We start from the raw sequence: 27,203 nt of genomic DNA, 5'->3' as shown, positions 1-27,203 counted from the left end.
AACGAGATGCTGAATTCCTACAGCGCTACCTCCAAGAACTGAACCAGAAAGTGAACCTCATGTATCCCAACTACGGTTAAGTCTGCCCTTACTGAAAACCCAGGAGGCATGAAATCTTCAAACTTGCTAACATCTGATTATTTCACCTCCTTATAGTAATTATAAGCAGGACTCAAAAGAAGCCTTGAGAATACCAAGATTTCTAAGGAGACATAAATGAAATTCAACCTGAGGACAGAGAACAAATGCACAGACAAAGAGCATGTAAAATATGTTTTATTGTTCTTTAAAAGGGCTCAGGGTTTGGTTTTAAATCAGGCTGCACACCTTTCATCAGTCTGACATCTCTCTCACCATGTCAAACTGGCTTCAGCTAGCAATACTTCATTAAATCCGAAAGAAAAAAAATTTTTTAATTTTGAAGAAAATCCAGTTCTGAGAACAATTAACATTATTCTGTAATTTAAAACAATACGAGGGCTAATGTTTCATGTTATTTTACATACCCTTCTCCTCATACAGAACCAGGAATGTAATTTTCCTAACTCAGGCAGGCACTGTTACTGGTGGATACTGCACACTCGCTCGCTCGCTCTCACACACACACACACACACACTCACTCACTCAGTCAAGTCAGTCACTCACTCTCTCTCTTCCCCTTCCTCTCCCCCTCCCTTCTTCTCTCCCTCCAAACAACAAAAACCAGAGTATGTCAAAGGAAAAAGGTTTGTTATGGTATTGATCAAAACCCTTGGAGTCAACAGTCTATCTGAGCTTAGAGGGTATGCCGTTTTGATCTTGAGCCTATGTTAAAGGAATCCACTGTCAGATTCTGAAATAAAGAACTTTGGATAGTACCATCATTTTTTCACTTTAAAATCCTAGAGACAATTTCAAAAAGCATTATTTTGCTTTGTTTTTTGGGACAGGGGAGGAGAGAATCTACAGATCTTCATTTATTTAAAAATCAAAAACAGCTTGGCATAGGAAATAGGCAGTTCACATAGCCAGCCAACATCTGAGGTATCAGTGTGAGACAAGGTCCTGGTCCATTCCTACTGGCCTAGCTGATCCTAACAAAATGGGAAGTTTAAGGCTCTGCATAGCAAATTCCAACAGGACAAGATGACCCTAAGACTCCATTCAAATCCTTAGAAGCAGAGCACTATTCATTATGCAATATTCAGATGGAGAGTGCAAGAGCCCCTGATGGTATCTTCCAACTTGCTCTGTCAATGCAGCCTGGTCACAACAGCAAAGGAGCAGAAAAACAGCTTTTCTAGATCAGTACATTAAACCCAGCAAAGAATCTGCAGAAATGACACTACACCACTGCACTAGCCACAGTCCCTTTGCTGCTCTATGTCTCTCTTCTACCCTGTTATGGCCTGCGGACACATACTCACTAGGCATTGTTGGTTTTGAACCAGCAAAAAAAAAATTTTTTTTTAAGTCTCATAAAGAACCTAGTAAGAAAATAACAAGGCAATCAGTGGTTAAACTGAACTGTACATATAGGGAGCAGTTTGGAAAATACCCATTACAGGCATTTCTCAGGTCTAAAATATTGTGTCTTTGCTGCTACTCCTTTGACTGTTCCTGAAAATTCAGAGTACAAATAAGTCCTAAAATAAAAAACTTTACACTACCAGCATTCTCTGACATTAGACAGAAAATCAGAGTAATGCTACAGCCCACAGTTCTACAAGGTGTAGAAAGCGTACTAAGGCTCTGCCTGGACACATCTTTAGTGATGGCCTGGAGTACTCCCCTTCCGAAACAAACATCTCTGGGATATCCACTTAGCTTCATTGGTTGGAAAAGAGATGAATTCGACTCTCAGCTAAGTTCTCTGAGAAGAGAGGCTCCTCTTAAAATGCCATTTCCCTACAAATTTATGAAAACAAAAAGTTCCTGGCTACTTTGCCTAATGCTGAATAGGGTTTTCAAGAAAAGAAACTAACATGAATACCCATCATCAGTAAAGACTAAGAACCACCTGGATCATACAATATATATGTCACTGCCTCTTTTTTTTTTTTTGGTGTTTTTTGTTTGTTTTTTCCTAAAAGTGCCCAGGTGGGCTTAAGGCCGCCAGACTGCACACACATCTACAGCAACATGGGCTTCTCCTATTCCACCTACAACTTGTATCAGGGGAAAAAACAGGGATAGGAGAAAGTGAGAAGAAGGGAAAAATATACCAATCTCCCCCCACCCCCCCTCCCCCAAGAAAGAAAGAAATCCCACAACAGGGATATCTATGTGCCAAGCATAACGGAAGAGTGTGCTCCCCAAACAGATGGTTCTGCAGAGGCTCATGTTCTGCTGGTTTTCCTTAGAGACCTATTTTGAGAAAGTTAAAAAAGACAGGAGATTTTGAAATAAATTCAATCCTGGCAGAAATTCAAACTCCAACACTAAAAGCAAAATCATCCTTCACTAAATTAATCCCTATTTTCTTTCTCTTTTTCTTTTCTTAAACATTTTATTCACGTTATAGAGGGATTTGTGTTTGCTTTTTTCCAATCATTAGGAGAGTGGTTGAAGAGTACTGAATCCATCACTACTTTGATGACACAGTTAAGATTCCAGATTCACATTTCCAGGTACCAAGAGTTCCCTCTAAATGCTACAATCAAGTCAGCCTTCGTATACACTCCTTTTTACTGAACACAGCAATGCCCATTGGTATCTCTGAAGCGTAATCGCATCTTAGGTCGGTATTTCTCCAGGTAAAGCAGCTGTTTGGAATTGAATGCTCCCCTTCTTTTTCTGAAAATACAAAAATGGCAAACTTTATCATGTAAAAAAAGAGCTGCCTGACATGCATATTTATGGCCTATGGCCTTTCTAACTCTACACAGCTGAAAACCAGCATATTTCCCATATATCACTTCCTACGCAAAAGGCCTGAACAATGAAATTTCTGTGCCTTCCTAAATGAAAAATAGACAAATTTTCTCTGCTCTAATTAGAGTCTATTAATTGTTAATAAATATCAGGATGGTTTATCCAAAGACATCTGACTACATTCTTCCCAATTAATATATTCTTCATATTAGAACTGGCACCAAGTATTTAGGATAAATGAGCAAATATTTATATAAAGCAGCAGACACAGATGACATTCCTTGAAATATGTTACCTTCCAAGAGCTGCTACCATATATTTCATGCCCTTTGTCACAAAGTGTCTTTTTTTTTTTTGGTAAGAAAAGGCTAAAAAGAGAAAGGGCAAGACAATAATTGCCAAAGAAACAACAAAACAGCCTGCTATTCCAGACTGATGTCAAGACCCCGTTTGGGCACTACCATCCTGATTCTGTGACTGAACAGGTCACTTCAGTGACCTAGGTGATTCTGTGACTGAACAGGTCACTTCAGTGACTTAGGTGATTCCTCCCTCTGTGGTTTCTTCCTTTCCTCTTTGTCACAGAGTTACATCTGGAAGGCATTGTGGACATCTATTAAAAGAGGCACTAGATCACTGATACTCCATTACCTAGCTATTCGTTTTAAAGATTTCTAGATATTCAAGTCATATACTGGACATATTCTGCAATGTCCAAATTTGCCATCTAAATGAGAAAATATTTAAATCTGGGAGCCAGAGTGTTACTGTGAGTCTTTTTATCACTTGCTATTTTTGGTATCTTCAAACAACATTCTAAGCCAAAGACAGCAAATTACTCTGTACTATAATTGGATACTTTTTATAATTGCTCCCTCTTATATGATTTTGCTTCATGTATTCTGAAAATAAAACTTCATACTCACTGTCTTATAAACTGAACTGCATCTTCGTACTTCATTCCACATTCAATCAAAGCAAGTGCAACTAGTACAGGTGCCCTGCAGAGAAAAACTCATTTGTAAATTAACCACAGGTCTTTGGAATTAAAGGATTTTTTAAAACCCATAGTTACATATTATCAAAATTATTTAAAGCTTGAGCTTTCCTTATTTCTATATACTAAAATATCAATATTTTCCTACATAGTAAAAATATCTTAATTATAGATTCTAGGTTATTTTCTATGTTTTAGTAAAAAGCACAAAAATCTAAACTTTTATTTAGAGATCTTTACTCTTTAAAATATCACCACATTGTATCTTAAATTTCCCATCATTTTATATCACCAAAAATCCACTGATCTCTAAGTATTATCATGGTAAAGTATTACCCTGAGTGTCTCAGAATTTTCATTACAAATCAATTTATTATCATTTCTTCACCAAATATGAAAACAGTACTAGATTTCCTCAACAAAATAATTTCTATGAGCTAGGGGACTGTCAGAGACCTGGTAATTAGGATTTGCTTTCTATATCAGCATATATATATATATATATTTTTTAATATAACAAACGAAACGATGTTTTTAAAAAGTCCATTACAGAGCACTAACTTTGGACTGGCTACCTAACTAAGACAGCTATTAGTTTAAAAAATTGCCCCAAGTCAGGAAAAGAACTGAAACTTCTTGACACTGAAGAAGAAACTGTACTAAACTGCAAGAAGGAAAACAACAAACAGAAGGGTTGAGCAGAGGTAAGAGCCTGAGTCACCACCACCACAAGGCAGCAGCAGCCTTCATTAATGTTTTGAGTCAAAGTGCAGATCATAAATTGACACTTAATCTACTGTTGATGAGTGTTGCAACACCATTTCATGAAATGCTCAAGGGAAAAGTTTTTAAACAGAGTCAATTTTCATTCTCCATACATTTCCTTAGAAGAGTTTAAGGTTCAACCATCTGCTCTTCATCTATTAATTTCCCATTCATCTCAAACCAAAATAAACCATGTACAAATTCTTCAAATCTAAAGATATTTTATCTTTGTTGTCAATTTAAAAGACCTAAACCTTTGATTACTGGAAATGGGGAGAAAAAACTAACATATTGAATTAAAGCTGTATTTTTGGCTCAAAGATAAGAGAATTACATTAAAACAGTTTCAAAACAACTTTAGAACCAGCACCCACTAAATCTAGCATGGTATCAGACTCAGACAAACAATGAAATGTAAGTTACTTTGAGAAATCATGACACCCGCTTTTACTCTCATTTCCTTTCAGGCAATTCAATATTTAGTGTAACAAATACAAATTTCTACCAAAGTGAAAGTTTTGATAATGAATTCACAGACAAAAGGAGAAGAGCTTACCTTCCCAATCCTGCAACACAATGCACTGCAACACAGCAACCTGGTTCTTCACGAAATTTGGTTTTTAGTAGGTTTAGCCAATCATCTACTATCTGATTAGGGGGTGGTGCTCCATCGTCAAAAGGCCAATCCTAGGAGCAAAAGATCTTTGAAATTAAATTGATACATTCTCTAGGATGAATATCCTAATGCACAACAGCTACACAGTACACAAGAGAGGCCTAACTGCACTAACTGTACTAACATGTACCCATTCTTAATCACACAATTCTGATCACTTCTGAAAAATGATCAAGATCAAAATTCAAGCATGCCAAACAACTCAGCCTTCTCAATGAAGCATAGCCAGTAACAAAAGCATCAAACTTTATCTTTGGAAATAACTCTTATCATATTGACAAGAGGCTAGCATTCTCCAAACATCTTATCTGAATAGAGCAGTAATCAGACATAATAGAGAAAATTAAAATTAAAACTGACACAAAGTAAGAAAGGACACAACACCTGTCAATAAGATTTAGAAGTCCACTCTGGCAAAGAAGTATACCAACTGTTATCTCACTGGTCTCTACAAATATAATTTTGAAGATTACCCTCTCAGTAGCTCTAAGTTACAAGTATCTTTTCTTTAGAGCAAAACTCTCTGGTAAGTCATTTCCAACAGCAGCCCATAACAGAAATGGACTACCATCTTTGTGCTTACATACGTATTTGGTAAAAGTCGAGCAGCAAATATTTTTAAAGCTCTGCCTAAATTATACATATCCCATTTTATAAGCACAGTGCCACATGATACAATCCTGAGAAGAAAAGACCATTTTCTCAAGTATTCCTTTCTCCTTTAATAGTCACTGATTTTGGTTGTTTTTCAATTAAGACCAACCCCATGTGCATTCACAATACACGCAGGAGTTTATCTTCCTTGTTACCAAAACACAAGGTTATGAGAAATAAACATAAGTCACCTTTGAAGAAAGGAGAGAAAGGAGATTCATGTGTTACATACCCTCTCTCCCATCTAGCTTCAAGGACAGAAATGCAGAGACACTGGAAATACTTTTTTAATACTATTCTAATGAGAGTGCATAAGGACACTTTAAGATACTAGAGAAGGAAAAAGAGAAAAGCGACAGAACACAAAGTTGAGTCTGCACTTACTACTGGCACCACTAGCACACTTCATGTAGCCCATTAGCCGCGACAGCACGTTATGTTTGGTTTGTCAACTATACCCCATAATTAAAGAGCTGTCAGTGTTGCTATCATAAATGTCGCTAGAGTTTAACTGTAAATACCAGTAAAACCAGTATCTTAGTTAAGAGCTTACCTCCTCTAAAACTCTGAAATGCATCTGGTTAACAAACAGTAATATGAAACACGCCTTTACTGACTCATACAAGCAGTTTTTATCAAAAAATCACTAAAGTAGTAATTTAGAAGCATCTGAACTTCAAACTGACATGGTTGAAACCATCAGTCTTTTCTAATAAGCCTCTAATTAAAATAAATAAATTTAAATTAAAAAATAATAAGCCTCTAATTTACAAGAACACTGGTCAAAGTGTTGAAAGGTCTCGTGTTGGATATCCTCACCTAGCAAAAGTAAATTAGTGATTACACTTAAATTAAAATTTCTGCCTAGGGGAAAAAAAAAGAAATTCCAAGCTCAATTCTAAATGTCCCTTTGATTTCAAGCTTTAGTTAGACCTTTAATTTTACCTGATCACAGCTCTTTAAAACAAAAGCCTAGATTTAAAGGCTTGGAATTAATCTCAGATCTACCATTATCTTCTACAAACTACTTCCAGTTCTTTGGTTCTTTCTATTTCATAAAGGTGTTTACCAACATTACTGATTCAGACAGACTACGGCTACCCTGCAGTTCATTTTCTCACCCTGCCAACTGTCAAAACAAACTGATTTCTCATCTACCCACTAAAGAACATACTTACAATACAGGGAAAGAACTTTTTGGTTTAATTTCAGAAGTTAAAATTCTGTTTTTGTTTTTTTAAACATAGGGCTACATTTACCCATGTTTATACTTATTCCCAGTGATCCAGCCAGAGGACCTTAAAGTCATTCGGAAACAGGAATGCAAGCAAAGTATTATTACCATGTCATACTATTAAAATACATTTTCTAAAAAAACCATAATGTTTGGTTTTTTAGTTTTTATGTTTTCACCAAAGTGGAGGTGAGGAAACTTTATGGATCAGGTATGAGACAACTGCCTTACCAATAGGACATTCATTTTCTTTGCATCAGCTGCCTTCTCAACTAGTAACCAATGCAATAAAAAATAGGAACATAACCTTGTACCATTACTTTGCTTAATACTTTCTTCCTACCTAATCATTTCAAAAATCTCTAGTTGTCTTTGCACTACAATGCCTTCCCACAACCATGTCAAACAGCTCTAAGACACCAAGACTACAAGGTCAATCAAATTCGTACTACTCTAATATAGACAACTTTTTAGAGAATAAAGCATAAAAGTTCACCTAATCTGAGGTTCCTATTTCCACTAATGGAATAGGGTTTTTAGGGGGCAAGGAGAAACTTAATTTAAAATAATTCCAATCACTATATTCAAACTGAACTATGAAAGAAATCAAATCATACAAAAGCCTTGTTAGAAACCTACCAAAAAATATCATAGAGTATGTTAATTACTCTAAAGCAAAATGGGTTCTCCCTTTCCCTTTCTCCCATCTTTTTGTCTCCTACAAGTTATCTTATGTCCAATATAAACTGGACTCCTACAATATAAAATATTAAGTAACCAATCTGTACTTGCAAAGTGAGACAGAATATTTCCACGTGATTTAAGAATGTCTAATGGAAAAGTCATATTCAAACCAGCAGCCTAGAAACAAAAGCTAAATATCATGTTAATTGCCTAGAGAAAAATGAAATTTCCCATTTTCTTAAAATAAGTATACGCTAAATTTTGCCTTTTATTTGTGGAAAATACTCTGCATCTGTAGATTTTAAGGGCACAAATGAACAAAACTGTCAACCCAAAGGAATTTTACTAGATTGCTGATTGTTGTATCTCCTGTAAGTTTAAAAAACAAACTATGAGTACCAAGTTTTAAAAATATCTATGTCTGAAAGGTACAACTTGTTTGTAGTGAAAAATTAAAACACTACACACTCACTAGAACGTGGATTCCTTCTTTTTCAACTGGTGCTTTATCATATGTAGCATCACAAACTCGAACCAAAGTTGTCACTCCATACTTCTTAAGTTCCTTTAAAGGAAAACAAATATAAAGAAATCTGTTTTTAGAATCTGCAATTAAAGTTTTTAAAACATATGCATATAAATTGAAATGAGGCTTCATTCTTAAAGATCAAAATCATTCTTCTTATAACAACATAGACAATGGACACTCTTGTCATTCACAGCAGAAGCATCAAGGAGACTCATTTCTGTACAGGGCAATTTGGTAGCATAACACAAAAACTTTAAAAACATACTTTGGCCTAGAAATTCTGCTTCTGGAAATTTACACTAATGAAATAATTAAAGATATACACAAAGATTTAGGTACGAGCATGTTCAGCACAGCTTGTTTGAGACAGTAAAACCTAGACATATTAATAGTCCAAAAACAGGCGAATGGTTAAAGAAAGTATAGCGCATTCATACAGAATACTATGACAGCTATATTAAGGAGGTTGGGGAAAATTTTGTTTTAAATAGACAGTATGATCCTATCTATATGTATATTTATAAATATACACATAAATACAAAGAAAAACATCTAGATAGCAGGCACTAACAGTTAAGTATTTTTAAATTGTCTTTTGCTTATTTGTATCTTCTGATTTTTTATGTAGTAAGTGCTTTTTGTAATTTAAAGAAACAGTAATTTTGAAATTAAGTTTAGAAAGCAGTTTATATTACAAAGTCAAGTAACACAGAAATAATTATAGCCAGAATTCTTGCTTCTTTAAAAGTTTTCCTATAGGGCCTTCCCTGGTGGTTCAGTGATGGGACACAGGTTTGATCCCTGGTCAGATAACTAAGATCCCACATGTTGCACAGTGTGGCCAAAAAACAATGTAAAAGTTTCCCTACAGTAATGCCACCAGTATCTTTTTATAGTTGCAGGAGTCTATGATCAAGGAATCCACAGGCTGAAAATAGTATCATGTAATTCAGCCAGGCTTAAAGGTGACTGAACAACCTGAGGGCATACAGGCTTGGAATCAACTTGGACACTGTGTACACAAGGTTAAGCAGCTCAGAGAATTAAAATATAAATAAGCAGGAACAGTGATATCCTACAAGTGTCAATCATCTGGTTATCTAAAGAGAAAAGTTATTTTAATCGCTAAAAGACTTTATTTTTCACAGAAAGGCCTCTTTATAAAACAGACTCAGGGAAGTTGTGTTATATACTGAGTCAGGAATTTAAAAAAATTTCAAAACACAAATAAAATCCCATTAAAATGAACTCTACAGTAGCTGTTCATTGAAAGGTTCCAGTACAAATTTTTTATGGTAAATACTTGTGACCTTCAGCAAGTCAAAAGACCTCTTCTGAACTCAGTTTTGCCATCTGTGAAGTGACAGAGTCAGATTTAGGATCCTTAGGCATTCATCTAGCTCTCCAAGTCTGCTTTATAAATATATCAACAGAAATCACACTGGGATTGAACAATCTGAGAATGATTTAAAAGCTTACATTCAAATGTCTATTGAATAAAGTACAAAAAGTTTCTCTACTACTACCAACAGAAAAAAATGCAGGATCTGACATAAAAATACTGCCTCTAATACCTTTCCCTCCCCCAAATTTCTGGACACATGTATACGATGGTTACTATTCCTAAGTTGTTTGAGAGTAGCTTTTCATCAAAAGTGGTCAGAACATTTGAGGCAGAAATGGGTTTTAGTGTCAGAGATAATTCCACCACATACTTGGGTGCATTCAGGCAAATCCCTAAATTACTAAATCACTCTGAACCTCAGTTTCCTCATCTATAAGAGGGAAACAATGGTACCTATACCTCATAGGGTTATTGTGAGGAGTAAATGAATACAATGTATAGAACTGCTTATTGTAGTGCTGGGTACATACTAAGTATTCAATAAATGTTAATTTTCTTTATTATTGAATGTGTAACAAAAGAACTGTTAACAATGTTGAAAGGATACAGTAAAAAAGCACAGTGCTAGATATCTCTAAGATATCCCCAAATTCCATAAACGTACTTTTAAAAATCTGTTTTAACTAATTCAGCTCAACTCAAACAAAGACCATCCATACTTCAACCACAGAAATAAACGGCTTTGTGGTAAAAGATTTCTTTACAACGGTGTTAATTTTTAACGTGATTCTACCTATGAATCAAAGGTAGATTATATACCAAAAGGTACACCATGCTACAATCTTACCTCTGTGAACTTGTTGAGGGTAGCATTGGTAGGGTTGTGGGTTATCAGAAAACGCATGTTCTCATAGGAGATCTCCACAGGGGCTGGACGGTTCATTATGGCAAATAAAAAGTGTGAGCGTGCGTGTGTGAGTGTGATGGGGAAAATGAAAAAAAAAATCAATAAATCTTGAAATGTTTCACAGCAGAAAACATTAAAAAGACCACTAAAATGCCTAAATCAGTGTTTTCTCTATTCAACTTGTTTATTCTTTCAGAAACTTCTCTCTTCAAGATAAGCAGAAGTATTTAGAATCCACTTGAATCCAAATTCAACTTGGGCCTCAATGTCTGCTGATGGATACCTTCAGACTACAAAAAAAAATCCAACTACATACAAAACTTAAGCAGCCTTTACTACATTTAGGCACTAGTGAGACAAGTTAAAAGTATAGGTCGCTTTCCACTTTTGTTTACTTGATGCTTAATTTTACTGGAGTCATTAAAAGAAATATGCTTGCAATTAAAAAAAAAAAAAAAAGAAGCCAACTATTTCTGAGGCCAATCTCGGTGTCCAGAGTCTTCAAGGCAATGTTAATTATGGCACATAGAACCTCCAAGCTCACTTGTCAGCGGAAACGCTGTGCTGAGCCTGGCAGAAGTCTGCCCTCACGCTCAGAATCGCCATAAATGTGCAACGTATATTCCAACGAAAAACCTGGAGGAGAAAAGCATAAGTAAAATGAACTGGAGGTTGACAGCATAGTAAACACAATGCCCAAAGTCAAGAATATATTTTTTATGAGCCCAAGACATCTGAAATAGTGCCGCTTCGAAACTAATGCCATCTATCAATAAAAGGATAAAGGTGTATATACCAAGACTTTTTTAAAAATCAGAGATTCAAAAGTTAAGTATGCCCAAGGACTTCCCTGGTGGTCCAGTGATTAAGACTCCACACTTTCACTCCCCTTTCACTGCAAGGGATACAGGTTCAATCCTGATCAGGGAACTAGGATCATGCTTGCCACGTGGTACACACATACACAAAAAAGTTTGCTTTTATTTTTACAAAATGAGGCTCAATAAAGTTCTGTACTAATAAGATTTCTAACTCAAGTCATTTTAAAATGATTATGATTTTTTAAAAAATCATTTTCTAAATAATTAAAAGATACTTGAAACTTCTTTCATTAAACCTCTTCCATTGAAAAGTTCACAATGATCTTGTTTTTCTGCTGTAATGTTAATGATTTCTGATTAAAACTATATCTGTAAATGGATGAAGGATATTTACCAAAATTCCATATGAGGATTTAATTCTTTCTACACAAAATGTATGCACTGGCCCCAGTATGATATCAGTTCAAAAAGTACTTTCAAGAAATTATCTTCTTTTCCTCACAACTCTGAGTAGTTTTTAACTACCTATGAAGAATGACATAGGAGGTTCAGAAAGGCGAATTGACTTGCCTAAGGTGAATGAATTAGTTGAGCCCAAATCCAAACTCAAGTCTTCTGTTAAGTCCTATATTTTTTCAAAGGTACCACAACGCCAGCTGACTCAACCAATATACAACTCCTGTTTTCTCATTTCTAGTTCTATTTAGCTGTTTACTATTTCACATATCACTGCCTCAAGAGTACAAAGGCAACTAAAGGTTGATTCACACAGCAGTCTTCTGTCCAAATATTAATTCCTACTAAAAACAAGGCAAGAAGAGAAGTGGCAGAATTTTCAAAACAACAGTAATCTGTATAGCTGGCTCAGTCAGTGTATCAACAATCATAAATTCCTCTGGAAACAGGAACAAGGTCTAAGTTCTTTTACCTGTCTCTTCCCTAAGCCACCAATAAATGCTTACTTAGAACTCTAATAAATATCACTGTGACCAGATGAAAGATGATTACAGAGGCACTTGAAGGGAGAAACTTAAACAGATAAGAATGAACCTAAGCCTCAAACTTTCAAGCCTAACCTTCTATCTTCAAGACTCCTTTTTATAATATTCTATAACATTTTATTTTGTAAATTACATACTTCTGATCATATTACCATAGACAAAAGCATAAAACTAAAATATTCCTAAAATATGAAAGATCTATAAGATACTCAAAAAGGAATCTTAAAAACCTCAATACCCCAGCAAACTGAGTTATCCACTACTTGTGAAAACAAAACTTCTACCTTCAAACTAAGAAAAACATAATACACACCATCACTCTCATTCATAATTCTATCTGTAACCCTAAAACACAGCCACTTTAGATTATACATTTCACAGAGGATTCCTTGCACAGTCAAGGAATTTTAAAGCTAGCAAAACTTAAGAGATCAAATACACTGACCTTTAAAAAAACAGCAAGAAAAAAGATGGTGTTTGGGATTCAGAGAGACTAAAAAAAGATTTAAGTAAGACCATACTGTTAATTAGCAGCAGATCAAGGACAAGAAGCCAAGTCTTATTTTTCCTTCAATTTTGACTAATGATGGTACCCACTTATTTTTTAAGTCATAGTCTTATTCATGGCAATGTAACTGTTCTTCAAATATTTACTTGGATGTTCATTTGCAATTCTTTGACCTTTTAATAAGGGGAGAAAAGATTATTAAAATAACTACTCAAAGAACAATGGTTTGTGTGCAGCTCAGAACAAAACACAGGGAAATTCTAACCTGTTCGAATCCCAATCCCTTCGTTTAATGTTATCATAGCGAACGTGTGTGTCAGCTGAGAAAGGCACTGAAAGACCAGCATTATAGTGATGGCCAGGCTTAGAAGGTCACAGCTCTAGCATTAAGCTTTCTGCCGAGTCACAGTGTTTGTCCGCTCAGCAAACAGAATCATCTTTATCCCATCTTATTCCTCCAAGCTCATTTTGAAAGGACCACTTCCAGGGATAAGGATAATTTATTATTAGTTCAATTCTTTTTTTCTTTTTTGGCCGCACAAGTTTAGTCTCAGTAACCTAACCAGGAATCAGACCCAGATGTAGCAGTGAAAGCACTGAGTCCTACCACTGGTCCACCAGGGAATTTCCAGATTTCAATTCTCAATATCATACTGAGATCCCCAGCAAAGGAATTTCTGCCGAATCAAACAGTATGGTCTATCGAAGTTAACAGATACATGATAAAAGCCAAGTTTCTGTTGCTTCCCCTCCCCCACAAGTTCAACTACACATTAACTGTTAAAAGTTCTTGCACCTGTCAATTCAGATAAACTAATGTTAGTTTCTGTGACATCCATAAGAATACAAACAGTCTGTTTAAAACAAAAAAAAAATCATAAACAACCCACCACAGCTGGAAAGTACTCAGAGGTTACAAAGCTGTAAATTTTAGCATAAACTCAGCACCTGCAGACTTTACTGGAAAACTTTCTCAAGTTTTCTAACATTGATTCTGCTCTACCCACTTAAGTAAAAATTGATTTTTTGTTTTAATTTACCAAATGATGGAAGAGGCTTGTTTACTTGACAGTGAACAAATTCAAATACACATTCAAATAGTCCCTCCACCCTTTATCTTTTATCAACTCTAACTTTTAAAATGTTGAATTTGGGATATTTCCATTTCCCAGCTGGTATTTCCATTTTGAACAAAAGAATGTAACTTCACTGAAGAACTAGAAAGGATGGTCTGTGACAGAGAAACCCATTTAAATTATACAGGGAGAGAAGGGGAAAAGAGAGAGAACAATGTAGAAAGAGGGGGCTAAAAGAGCAAGTAAGCAGAGGCCTACCAAGCTAGAATCGTACACGGCCAGTAAGACTAAATCAGTAACACAACAGAGACCACTTAAAACTCTGAAGAGCGTATGTCACAAGTTTAAATACCCAGTGTCAATACTCTGCTGCTGCTGCTGCTAAGTCGCTTCAGTCGTGTCCGACTCTGTGCGACCCCACAGATGGGGGCCCACTCACTGTCTGGGGTTCTCCAGGCAAGAACACTGGAGTGGGTTGCCATTTCCTTCTCCAATGTATGAAAGTGAAAAGCGAAAGTGAAGTCGCTCAGTCATGCCCGACTCTACCGCTAACATTTACCCAGATGAGACTCAAAAGCCAAAATGCATGAAATAATACTAGTTGTCATCTAATCATGGCACAATGTTAAAATAAAAAACCACAGAGAGGTTAAAAAAAACAAAACATTAACATAAACTGATATGGAAAGAGGGCGAAGAGACGGTACCAAGTGAAAAAAGTAAGGTGCTTACAATATGAAGAGTATATAAAGAAATATTTCTGAGTACTGAATGTGTTTTCATTCCTACAGACTATCTGGAAAGTAACAAAGAGAGGAGGCTAACAGTGACTGCCTCAGGGTGGGGGCAACTGAAGCTGAAGGAGCATGATTTACAATATATGCCTTCTGAACAGTTTTGGGTTTTCACCTTAATTTTGAAATTTTAATATTTTATCTTTTTTCTTTTCTTTTGTTAGCTGCACCATGTGGGGCATGTGAATCAGGGATCAAACCTGCACCCCTGGCATTCAAAGCTCAGAATCTTAACCACTGGACCACCAGGGAAGTCCAGTGATTAAATTAATTTTTAATTCTAGGGTGATAAGGAACTCTACAATGATTTACAATTCCACTGCATCCTTAACTGCTTGGATTACAAAGAGCCTCAAAAGGGGGCTAGTCCCTTTGTCTCCAACAAGTCTGTACCCACACATTTCCAGAAAGACAACTTTCTTCTTTGTCAAAGATATTATTGAGTAAAATTCAGATCCTGCTTTGGCAACTGTTAATTCTAAATTCAAATATATAGAATTCAAGAGCATGAGAAACTTTACAAAATCAGCCCCATTTAACGTAACCCAAACTTACTGAGGGGCCTCCCTGGTGGCTCAGTGGTAAAGAACCCACCTGCCAATGCAAGAGACGCAGGTTGAATCCCTGGGTCAGGAAGATCCCCTAGAGAAGAAAATGGCAACCCACAATAGTATTCTCGCCTGGAAAATCCCATGGACAGAGAAGCCTGGAAGGCTACAGTCCATCGGGTCACAGAAGAGTCGGACATGATTCAGTGAAAAACCAACAAATTTTAAAAAAAAGAAAAAGAAAAACCAACAAATTTACTGGGCATTTACCTTTTAAAAATCCTGTCGATGTATGGCAAAACCAATACAGTACTGCAAAGTAAAAAAATTTTAAAAAGAAAAAAAAAGAAAAATACCTTATTGATGCCAACTTCAATACCAAAAAATTTAAATTGTTAAACATAAAAAAAAAATAAAAATCCTGTCAAACCACTCACACCAAGCTTCCCACTGAGAAATCACCTCTATTTTTAAATTAAAGTAAATGATACAATAACCATTTGATAGGTTATGCCAGTGTTCACCAAATTAAAACTGCATGTTATAAGTAAATATACAATACAGAACTCTAGATCTTAGAAAATAAAATCTAAAAACAAAGGTCTAAAGAACAAGTACACATTTACTGTTTACTTTTGCTACCAGAAATTCTACAGGAAGTCATGCAAATTTGAGTCAGCTTGTTTCTACAGCGACAACATGAAAGCATAATACAGTGTATGAGACTCCAGGTAAGTTTTATGGTATATACTTCTCCAGGGAAGAGCACTAGAGGAGGTAGCATTCCCTTCTCCAGGAGATCTTTCCAACCTAGGGATCAAACCCAGGTCTCCTGCATTGTAGGCAGGTTCTCTACTGTCTGAGCAACCAGGGAAGCCCCATATAAGACTAAAACCCTGCAACAATTTTTTCCTAAAACAAATTCATTTCACTTCATTGAAGACATCTGCACTGGCCTTAAAATAAGTATGAATAATCTGTCAAAAGTAATTCATTCTCATCAAAGATCAGACATTTTCCCTGCAATGTAGCTAGTTAAGAATTCATAAATTCAAGTATTTATTGGACACAATGTGTATCATATATTCTTATAGGTACAGCAAGAGCAGTAAGCAAAACAAAAATTCCTGTCAAGATGGACCTTATATTTTAGTAGGCAGAAAAAGAAAAACATTCCTTTGCTATGGAGAAAAATGCAAAGCAAGTGAGCCTGCAATGTCAGAAGGGAAAGGGATTCCACTTTTAAATAAGACTAGTGTTTGCCTCAATGAAAAAAGCGCCATTTTATCCTAGACCTGTGAGCCAAAAAGACATTTGAGGGAGCACTCTAGGCAGAGGGATTAGCTCTTGCAAAGGTCATGAGGTGGAGCCATGCTTGGAGTGTTCGAGGAACAGCTAGGGGACTGGTGCTACTGCAACAGGCAAGGCAGGAGAATGAAGAGGGTCAGAGAAATAAAAAGAGGGCCTTGTAGGCCAGCAAAAGTATCTGACTTTTACTCAGAGAAAAATGAAAAGTTTTAAAGAAAGAGGTTTCAAGCAAGAGTGACAACTTATATTTAAAAGGATTATTCTAGACGCTACCTGGAGGCAGAATATAAGAGCAGTAAGGGTGAAAAGCAGTGAGATCTGGTAGGAACTTGATGCTACAAGCCAGGAGCTAGATAATGGTAGCCTGCGCCAGCAGCAGGATAGAGAATATGAATCAGTTTCAAGATATACCTTAAGGTGGAACTCCAAAAGACTTGTCCACAGATTAGACATGGGATCTTGGGGAAAAAGTCAAGGCCCTGAATAACTTAAGAACTCTCAGATAGCTGACTATTCAGACAACAGACCATAAAATCTTCAAAACCATCAAGGAAGAAAAGCAGAGAAATGCCTCTGTAAAGAGCTACTGAATCTACTGCATTTTGACCATTCGATATAAAAAGTATCTTAAGACTTGTAAACTAAAGAAGACTCAACTCTGCTAATTAAACTCTCATTTTCTGGGCAGGGGCCTGAGAGAAGTAGGTGAAGGGGATTTAGAGGCACAAACTTCCAGTTATAAATTAAGTCAGTCATAGGGATATAATATACAGCATAAAGAATATAGTCAATAATACTATAATAACTTTTTATGGTGACAGATGGTTACTAGACTTACAGAGGTGATCATTTCATAACGTATTTAAATGTCTAATCACTACATTATACACCTGAAACTAATATACTGTACCAACTAAAAGTCAAGTAGGAAAAAAAAAAAACCTCTTCTGGGTAACTGGTCTCAAATTGGAAATTTCTGCTCATCTTTCATGACCTACCCAACTCATCAGAGCCCTGTAGAAACAAAGTTCTACTCTCTGTACTACTTATATTTGTTCATCCCTCTATTGTTGCATTTATCCAACTAAAAGCAGATGCCATTTGGCAACCTAAACTTAAGGCGATTCAAAGTAATGTTAGTTCTCTTCCCCTACTGACTACAGTCCTGGGGAATTGATAAAGAGGTATCATTAAAGTCTATACAAATTAGGATCCAAAATATCTGTCAACAAGCTAAAAATAGCAACATGCTTCTTACTGATAAAAAAAAAAAAGTTTTGCAGTCACTCCCTTGGTTATTCCCACTTCCGTACTTCCTCATTTAAGGAGGGAACTTGAGAATCAAGTTCCAGTACACAAATCAATAATCAGTTATATAAAGAGAAATTATGACCTTGTTGGTGGGAAAATATCTTAACATTTCAGAACCAGCAGGACATACAGGGCCTGCCACTCAGAAAGGAAAGGAAAGCAATTAACCAACAATCACACCCACTTCTGAGGACAGCACCAGTTCTTTTCTTGAGTCCTGTGGGCTCTGTTTCCACTCAAATGAAAAGGGAGTGGTTTTTAAATTTGTATGTTCTCTGGTGATTAGAAGCAGTTGTCCTTTTCTGGTAATTCCTACCTCTACAAATAACTGTAATACAAAAAATGCATTATTTTCATGCCACACTTGAAAATATTTACTTTTCAACTTTGGACTTCATTGTTCCTCTAAAGATTAGCAATTCCCTAGCTGAATCTCTGCCCAAATACGTTAAATATTTTTCCTTTCAGAAATAAAATTTAAATGGAGATAACAGCACCATGGCCAATTTTCACTTTTTCTAAAAAATTATTTGAATACCAGCAAAAACATTAACATCCTAAAACATCATTCTAGTATTGGACATGAGCTTTTTTTTTTCAGTGACTCTTTTAAAGACTAAGTTAAATAGCTCTATTAAATTGATTCTATTCATTCTCTTCCATTTCCAGGCAAAGGTATCATGACTATACTCTCCATGGGCTTTATGTTTAAAGGCTTCAGTTTATGTACAAGACTCCCAAGCCTCTTTATTACAAAATTTAAGCACCTTCTTTTTCTAAAAAACTGTAGTACCCTCCTATATGGAATAGGGAACTATTTCAAATTCAGCTGCATTCCCATAAAATTAAATATTAATATTTGTTTTCTTCTTTCCTTCCATCTCTATTTCTTTACCCTCAAAACGCTAAGTAATTTTCCTGGAGAACAATTTAAGTCTTAATCATTTTACTTTAGTTTATCACTATACATACATTAACCCAAGAACCACTGAATTATTTCGTTAATAAAGGAATGTATTTGAGAGTCTGAACTTCAATTGTAATAAAGCAAACTCAGAAGTAAAAATCCAAAAGGGCACCTGAATTCACCCTGTCAACACCACTCTGAAATGTTTTCTGAGCTATATCAGGAGAGTCAGAACGACTCTAACAGCTGCAAGTTCCCTGAGGTTGCAAAACAGATACTTGGGAAAAGGTTATTTGAATCACCTTTCAAAATAACCTACAGCACAGGAGCAGCATGCAAAGCAAAAACTTCCAGGCTATTGTTAGCATTACTTAAAATGTATGTTTCAGAGCTTAGCAGTTTATGGGTCAGCTTAACTCTTTCATTTCCCCATTCTGTCTAACCTATTGAGCATACTTAAAGGTCCTCTTCAAGTATCCACCACCGGAAGGGGGGAAGGAAACTCTCTATGTACAGGATACAGAATAAAAACATTCCAAATTACATCTTGTCAGCGTAAGTTTTGTTTGAGCCCCAGAAATTTTTCTGCTGTTAGGGCATTTTGGTCCAAGTTTCCCCTAAGTAAGTTACACTTCACTTCCTCTCCTAAACTTGCTTCTTATAAATCACATTATACTTCTCAGCCATCTCTCTATACACTTGAGTATAGTACAAGATAAACAGACAGGAACCCAAATCATTCAATTTGGATCTGCTGGTGGCCTTTTAAAACATACTGTCTATCCACTAATTACCCAATAATGACTTGATGTTTCTTTTCATAAAATGCAACGTTCAAAAATCTTCAGAAACCATACAGTGAAGGCAGCTGTTTCACATTACATGTAAATGTGAAGTAAAAAGGGCGAAATATCTCTGTAATGCCAAGGAGTTATTATTCTTTGCTCACCAGCTTAGGTCAACATGCATTCACCTTCCCTCTCTTCTCACTTAAAGAATGCAAGATTTCATCTTTCATGTCCTCTTCCTCCAAATGCTTACTGAAGTGAGAGACAATGGCACCAGTTCTGAATGATACTAAAACTCGGTCATCTAATCTTACAACAAAAGCAGTTGTGGGGCTCTGTGTGCATACCATATTAATCAGGATCCTAAAAGAATACAGGTGGGTGAAAAATATTTGATGGTGGGTATTACAATTTCATTATCAATGCTATATACTTTGAAGACACAAAATAAGCATGGGTAGAATGGAGTGGGATTAAGACTTATGAGGAAAGATAAAACTTTTATGACAAGACTGACAGAAATAGTGACAGGCCATGGTAGCACAACTTGAGAAAGGAACTAAGTCTTGGGGTTAAATAACTCTCAGGAGGCCTTGACCATGCTGAGAATTTCACACCAATTCAAACGCAATAAAAGCTCTTAGGGATTTTAAAAGTAGAGTAGCAGTAACTCTTTGCTCACTGAGAGAAAACAAACATTGCCATATTGGTGGCAGCTCCACCAGTAAGCAGCTCCATAATTATCAGCAAGCTTCACAAAAATAGCCTCTCAGCTTACTAAAATCTACCTGACAGTTGAATTCTTTTCCTAGTAAACAGATACAAATTTAACTAAATTCTACTTGTTGATGATCTCTAAATGACTATCTCATCTCACTAGAAAAACAGTTCAGAGTTAAGGCTATGGCTTAAATTTGATGTGCTCTTCATCCAGAAAGATCTAAATGATTTGAATGATTTAAACCAATTACCAAGAGGAAACCTGTTTGTAACCACATGTGTGGAATGAAGAATGCCACTAAAATCTATTGTTTCTCCATCATATCCGTCTCAATTTGCTGACAAATCCTACTGATGACTCATATCCTTCTGCACTAACCAACCAGTCACTCTGTTCCCTCATGATAGGCTTTCACTGATAATGGAAAGAAGGAAACTCACTAATTTGTTTTACTGTTAAAAACAGTAAATATCAATATGTGTCTGTAAATCCAATCTACAAAGACTCTGGTGGTACAACATGGTGAATGTTGAATGTTTTCAGTGAAAGACTGCAAAAAAGGAGTTATGCTCAAATCTCAAAACTTAAAGACAACTAGAAGAAAGCAGACTGGATTGTGAATTTGAATTCTTGTCAAACAATACATTAGTCAAGAGCCAACATTTTTGACCACTGCAGAAATAAAAATATGAAGTAATTTATCTGATCTGCTAAAGCAAATATATCATGTGTGCATTTTATGCCAAAAGAATTAACATTTTCTGAGAAGAATGAAATTTCAACCCAGAAATACTATGAAGAAAATTAAATACACCAATTTTCTAAAAGGTAAAGACTGTTCTAATGGCAAAAATATTCTTTCAAAACAGGCTCAACTAGCAAGGAAAGGGTCACATAAAAGCTTAATCTTAAAATTCTCTACAGTTTAAAAAGGAATGTTGTGTAATGTAAATTTATATTTAAATGATGAATTTTAGTTTCTATGCCACTTAAAATGGAATGGATGCTGTGTTACAGAATCTACGGGCAAAAAAATCAGCGCAGGCAAGCAAACATTTGTATTCAAGTCACATAAAGCTGTTGCTATAATCTGTCAACCCCTCAGCCATTTTTTTGGCAAAGAGTTTATGCACTGTAAATCTACACTGACTGAACAAACAGGGCAGGAAAAACCGCCTCAACATGTGCAGGAGATAGGTTAGACCCTCATACAGGCTCTAGGAGCTCCGCAGGGGAGCTACTAACAGTGGACAGAGCCTGCAGCACTGCGCAGTTTCTCCCGTGAAGGCGTCTAAGTAGAGAGTTTCCGGTTTAGCCTCAATCTCTAGAACTCCGAAGAGGGAGAGATTTCTGATACAATATCCACTTGAGCCTTGTATCAAGCAATCCTGTAAGGCTTCAAGTCCAAGTCAAAGGAGCCAGAGAATGTGCTTCAGTCAATAAAATGAAGGCTAACCAGAGAAAGCAACCAGACACCGCTATCTATACACTAGTTCTGACACTGAAAATGGATAATATTCCAAAGTAACAGATTCAAATCACCATTTCCCAAGTAATTTTAGTTGGTGGCATCTGTTTATTTAACAAACCCAAGATACAAAATTACATGAATTGTAACATCAAGGACTCTTGCTTTATAAACTTAGAGAATAATCATTAGTTTCTACATAATCCAACTGGTATCTTGAGAAAAATCTCAAAGCAACAACATGCCCCAAAGAGCAAAAAAAGTAACTGAAGTATCCTTAAAAAAAAAAAAAAAAAGAATACTAAATTTCAAGCGAAGAAAAAGGTAATTTCCTTAACGTCTACTAGTTCCTACACAACTCATGTAAATGACTGGAGTTAACTGAGGAGGGTGGGGGGAGAGTTAGAAAGAGACTTAAGTACTTTAAGCCCCAAGGGGAAAAATTTTTTTTCATCCACTGCCATCTATTTACTGATACTCTTTAACTAGGATTCAACAACTGATCTCTAAACCAATTTTCTCATCTACAAAATTGGAAGGATGCCATTACTTACTCCCAGGGCTATTATGAATTTAAAATGATATGATTTGTGATTCAGCACAAAGAAGATTCTTGAGACGATTATGTTGAAACCTAAAGCATGCTGGACTTCACAAGCATTCCAAGACCTCAAAATCTCAAGCCACCACCCTAATTCAATAAACATAACTAAGCCTGGTATGTTAGAACTACGGGTCCTGATTTCCAGTTGCTTTAAATTTTTAAAGATCACTAACTTCTCTAAGTAGCAGAGCTGTTGCGACAGCACTTGAAGAAATCAACCTAACTTGGGCTTCCCTCTGAAGTTTCACTCAAGAGCAACAGCTAAAAATGTATGTATTGCTCCTCTGCATCTTGTTTGTAAATGCTTTTTCCAGAGGCCTCACTGGTTACCAATCCCATATTCCGACAACAACAAAAGTACAGTCAAACCCTCGAAAATAAATCTCCATTAAATTTCAACTTTGTGTCTCAAAACTATAAAATGTTCTGTAACTACTTCATACAGAAATACTGTCTTTAAAGACAAAGTAAATAAAAATAAATGTTTTTCCTTGTTCATACAGGGTCTTTTCAAGTAAAACATAAATATGGAGCTTTCAGATTTTTTAAAAAGTATGTGCAAAAGCATTCAAACATTTACTCTTCCCTAGTGCCACCAAAGTTCAATGATGTTGTAAATGGTTTCTGTCTATAAATTTGGTTCGCTCAAATTAAATATTACTTGCCTGACTCATAGAGGGAGTGGTTTGACTTTTGCTGTTCTGAGTCAGAATATACCCGGTTCAGCAGTTCTAAACAATTTTTCATTTGTAAGGTGGTCTAAAATGCTAGCAGCCTTTTCCAGCTACTAAATATAACAAACTGTTACCTCAGTAGTAAAGTCTTAGCGATAATAACACTTTGAATCTGTAGTCCAATTTATAAATAATGAAGTACTTTCATATATATTTTCTTCACAATCTCACAGTCTCCTGTAGTAAATATATCACAAAGCTAAAGAGAGATTTTTACAAAAGACAGCTTCTGTGACTCTTAGACCCAATTAATACACTCTTCTTCTTTCCCCCAAAATAAAAAACACAACAGTCTATTGGGTTTCTTTAATCAGACTTTTCTCTCCCAGACATATCCCAGGTGCCTCATAAAAACTCTGTCTCAAAGCACACACCCTAAGGCCCCAAGTGAGTTCCAAGGCAGAATCTCCACCCACATAAAAGCCTATCCTAACTTAGGCCCCAAAGAGCCTCAAGTCAGCATCTCCTTAAAGATCTACTCGCCTCCAGCCATTCAGTCTTTTGCATTAACCTCAACACCTCTTACCTGCACAAGCTGCTAGGTCACTGTGTGGATGAGAAACTTCAAAGAGAGACAACCTAGCGTGAGGGAAGTTAATGGTATAGTGGAAAAAATCAAAGACTATGGAGTCAGACTGACCTGGGTTTTTAATCTAGCTCCCATTCTTATTATAAGTTCTGACCTGGGACAAGTTAATTAACCTCTTTGAGTCTCCATACTGTCTCATTTCATCACTGAAGTCAATGAGGGCTCATCACTGTATCCCTAAAGTCTGGCAAATAGAAACCATATGTGTCAAATGAATGCAAATGAGAACACCTACCACCTTTTAATAGTAGCTGTGAGAACTGAACAAGAGTATAAAAAGTACCTGGTACACAGTAGGCACTTAATACTAATTAATCCAGTCACCCACCAAATGATAACAATACTACTCACTGTTTCTCAAAGTAGAGAGCATGCTAATGATCAAGAAAAGGACACAGTAAGAAATTTATAATTTCTGACTTCTAATTATATACAAATGCTTTTGCTTGTAGTTCTATCACATTGAATACCAAAAGGACCACACTACACTTCCAACTTCTAAGAGACTTTTCATCATTTCAGTATAAAATCCGTATCAAGGCACTCTTCATCAAGAACCCCTACTTCCTTCTACAACACAAGAATCTGGAAAAGTCCATGGCAATGATTAGTCCATTCACCATACAACATGAGACTACTTTTAAAATGAATACCAGCAAGCAACTTTTCACCATCTTCACCAACACAATGATTACGCTGGCAAGTGATGATGAAGCCTTAATTTCCTTTTGCATGTGGACTAAGGCATAACTTCACTGACTTCCTGTCTGAAAGACTCTGTAACACAGAGCAATGGAGCCAGTAACTACCAGATTTAATCCAGCAGTAGCTACAACTTGGTGACTCCACACAGAAAAGCATTTGCTGAATGCATACAATGATGCTACAACTGCTATTTTACACATTTCTTGAAAAATTCTAGAAAATAGTAAACTATGCTATGATTGAGCTTCATCATCAACATGCTACACAATTATTACTATTATTTCTTAAAAGCTTCTCTCCAGAAGGGTAGCAAGGAGGTAAAACCTAAAACACATTTCTTATATATTTACCTAACAATAAAACACCTCTCACCTGAAAAACTAGCAGTACTTTACAACAGTCTATCTGAACACTCAAAAGGCAAGAGTCTAGGATCCCGGGCAATACACAAACTTGTTTTAGCTAGCTTTCAGAACCCAGACTAGGGTGGGATGCCAACCAATCATGTGCTCGACAAATTTGGAAATTGATGTCCATGTTCTGAAATATTGGGGGGGGGGGGGGGGGAGGAGGCACAGGGCCAGAAAATGATATTGCCACTGGCATAGACTTCTGTACCCTTTGCTCATACTTGAACCCAAGGACCCAAGCACAAGATGCTCCTGGAAAGAACTCCCTAACCCAGGACACCCAGGCTCGCTACGGCCCTAGAAAACGATCAAGGATGGCCCCCAAGGATGCCTGCTCACAGACTGGACAATCGCAGGCAGACACTTCCACGCTCCCTTATCCGCCTGCCCTTCACCTTCTCCCCGAGCTCTCTCTCACTCTGCTCTCACGTTCTCCCGCCCATCACTCTACCCCTAGCACGCAAACTCTCCCTCCCCCACTTACTCACGCTCCCCATTTACCCCACTCTCCCACGCACAAGCATTCTCCCCCCCACTCACTCGTTCCCACATGCTCCCCGCTCCCTCTCCCCTACTCACCTCCCACCCTCCTGACACTGTACCCCCTACCGCCCCCTACTCACACTTCCCCTCACTCTCCTCTGCAAGCGAGCGCGCGCGCGCGCACACACACACACAGCCCCCCAACTCCCCCATCTGCACTTTCTCCCTCGCCACGCTCTCCCCACATGCACACAGCCCTGTTCCCCAACTCACACTCTCGCCTTCACACACGCACATTCCCCCCCCCGCCCCACACTCCATATTCTTGCACACAGCACTCGCTCCTCTCCCCTCCCACACGCGCGATCCCCCCCTCCTCACCCACCCTCGCTCTCCACGCTTCCCGGCCGCGCTCCCCCCGCCCCCGGCCCCAGCCCGGCCCTTCTTCCGGGGACGTGTCTCGGGCCTGCACTAATGGCTGCGGCGCCTCCCGCCCTCCCCTGCCCCGAGGCCCCCGGGAGGCGGCGCGGGGGGCCGCCCGGGAGCCGCGCAACTCACGCTGGCGAGCTGGGGACTGGGCATTGAAGTCTGGCGGCGGCGGGAGCGAGGAGGCGCCTCTCTCCTCAGTCACCTCGGCGGCGGCGGCGGCGGCGGTAGCGGTGGCGGCGACGACTCCCCCCCAGCCTCGGCGCGCGACACCCGGCCCGGCCCGGCGGCGGCGGCGGCGCGTGTCCACGAGTCCGTCTTGCTGCTGCTGCTGCTGCTACGGCCGCCGCTGCGTCTCCGGCTGCTGCCGCTGTCCCCGCTGCCGCCACTGCCCTGTGGCCTCGCCTCGCCCCGTGACCGGCCGCCGCTGCCGCTCCAGCCGCTACCGGACGGACGACGGTTACAGCCCCGGCCGATCGCGCCGCCGCCACCACCACCGCTGCGCGCGCAGCCGGAACCAGCTCCCGCCGCCGCCCCTCAGGGGGCGCTGCGGGGCGCGGCGCGCGCGCGCGCGCCCGCCGGCCCGCCCTCCGCGCCCGCTGACTGGCTGGCGGGCCGGCTCGAGGCGGTGGGGCCCGCCCACCTGCCCCGCGGGGCGCTGACCCACTGCCCTGGGCGCCTCCCCCGCTCCTCCTCGTGGTTCGTTCCGATCAGCACTTCTGGCTGCGGAAGGCGCGTCCATGTGACAGGGAACGGGGGGCGGTGGGCAGAACCTGACCGGGGGAGTCATTCGCCCACGCCGTGGCCCGCCCATCCGCACCTGGGCTGAGCAAGGGCCGGAGGCCGCAGGGTGACCCTCAAGGTCGAAGGGTGTTTTCCCGTGACCGGGCCGTGAGGCCTGAGGCCAGACCCTGATGGGACGAGGCGGAGACCGAGCCCTTTGCTCGGGGATTTCCAACCCAGAAGTGAGAACCGGGGCAGCTTAGTTCTTGGCTGCCCTTTCTTGAGGCCCCAAATAAATGGCGTGTGCGTCTGCAATTGCTCAGGATAGTTCTGCGTGCTACTACCCTCACTCCCCGCCCGCGACACAGACACGCGCGCGCGCAAACCTAGGAATCCGAGTAGGAGATCAAAATTCAAACTTCCGGGAGATAGCATCTTGGGCAAGTTATTTCCTATCTTCGTATTTTCAACTATTAAGTGAAAATGATTATCAGCTACCCCCTGGGGCTCTTTTCATTATGTATGAAAAATGCGTGATAAAGAGGAGACCCTGAATTTAAAGACAGGGATTATTCTAGAGCTCTCAGTATTCTCTCTTGCGTTTAGAAGGTGGGCAGATATTCTTTGTCGGAC

General features: G+C 38.4%; 1 protein-coding gene across 7 annotated transcripts; it reads right to left on the bottom strand.

Moving 5' to 3' along the window:
• Nucleotides 1-258: 258 nt before the first annotated feature.
• PTP4A2 (protein tyrosine phosphatase 4A2) lies at nt 259-26,678 on the bottom strand. Of its 7 annotated transcripts, none has more exons than XM_069578764.1 (7): nt 25,695-25,775; nt 15,664-15,705; nt 10,586-11,281; nt 8,337-8,429; nt 5,173-5,303; nt 3,781-3,855; nt 259-2,776 (listed from the first exon to the last, which is right to left on the bottom strand). In XM_069578764.1, the coding sequence occupies exons 3-7, from the start codon at nt 10,679-10,681 to the stop codon at nt 2,668-2,670; spliced, it is 504 nt and encodes a 167-aa protein (XP_069434865.1). In that variant the 5' UTR covers nt 10,682-11,281; nt 15,664-15,705; nt 25,695-25,775; the 3' UTR covers nt 259-2,667. The 7 variants fall into 7 exon arrangements, with proteins under 7 accessions (XP_069434865.1, XP_069434866.1, XP_069434861.1 ...); XM_069578765.1 differs by lacking the exon at nt 25,695-25,775 and adding an exon at nt 23,761-24,769; XM_069578760.1 differs by lacking the exons at nt 15,664-15,705; nt 25,695-25,775 and adding an exon at nt 25,980-26,678.
• Between the last annotated feature and the right edge of the window lie 525 nt (nt 26,679-27,203).

The sequence above is a fragment of the Ovis canadensis genome, chromosome 2 (genome assembly GCF_042477335.2).
Source record: "Ovis canadensis isolate MfBH-ARS-UI-01 breed Bighorn chromosome 2, ARS-UI_OviCan_v2, whole genome shotgun sequence".
Classification (NCBI taxonomy): Eukaryota; Metazoa; Chordata; class Mammalia; order Artiodactyla; family Bovidae; genus Ovis; species Ovis canadensis.
Note: the sequence above shows the minus strand (reverse complement) of the source record. Positions and strands in the feature narration are given on the sequence as shown.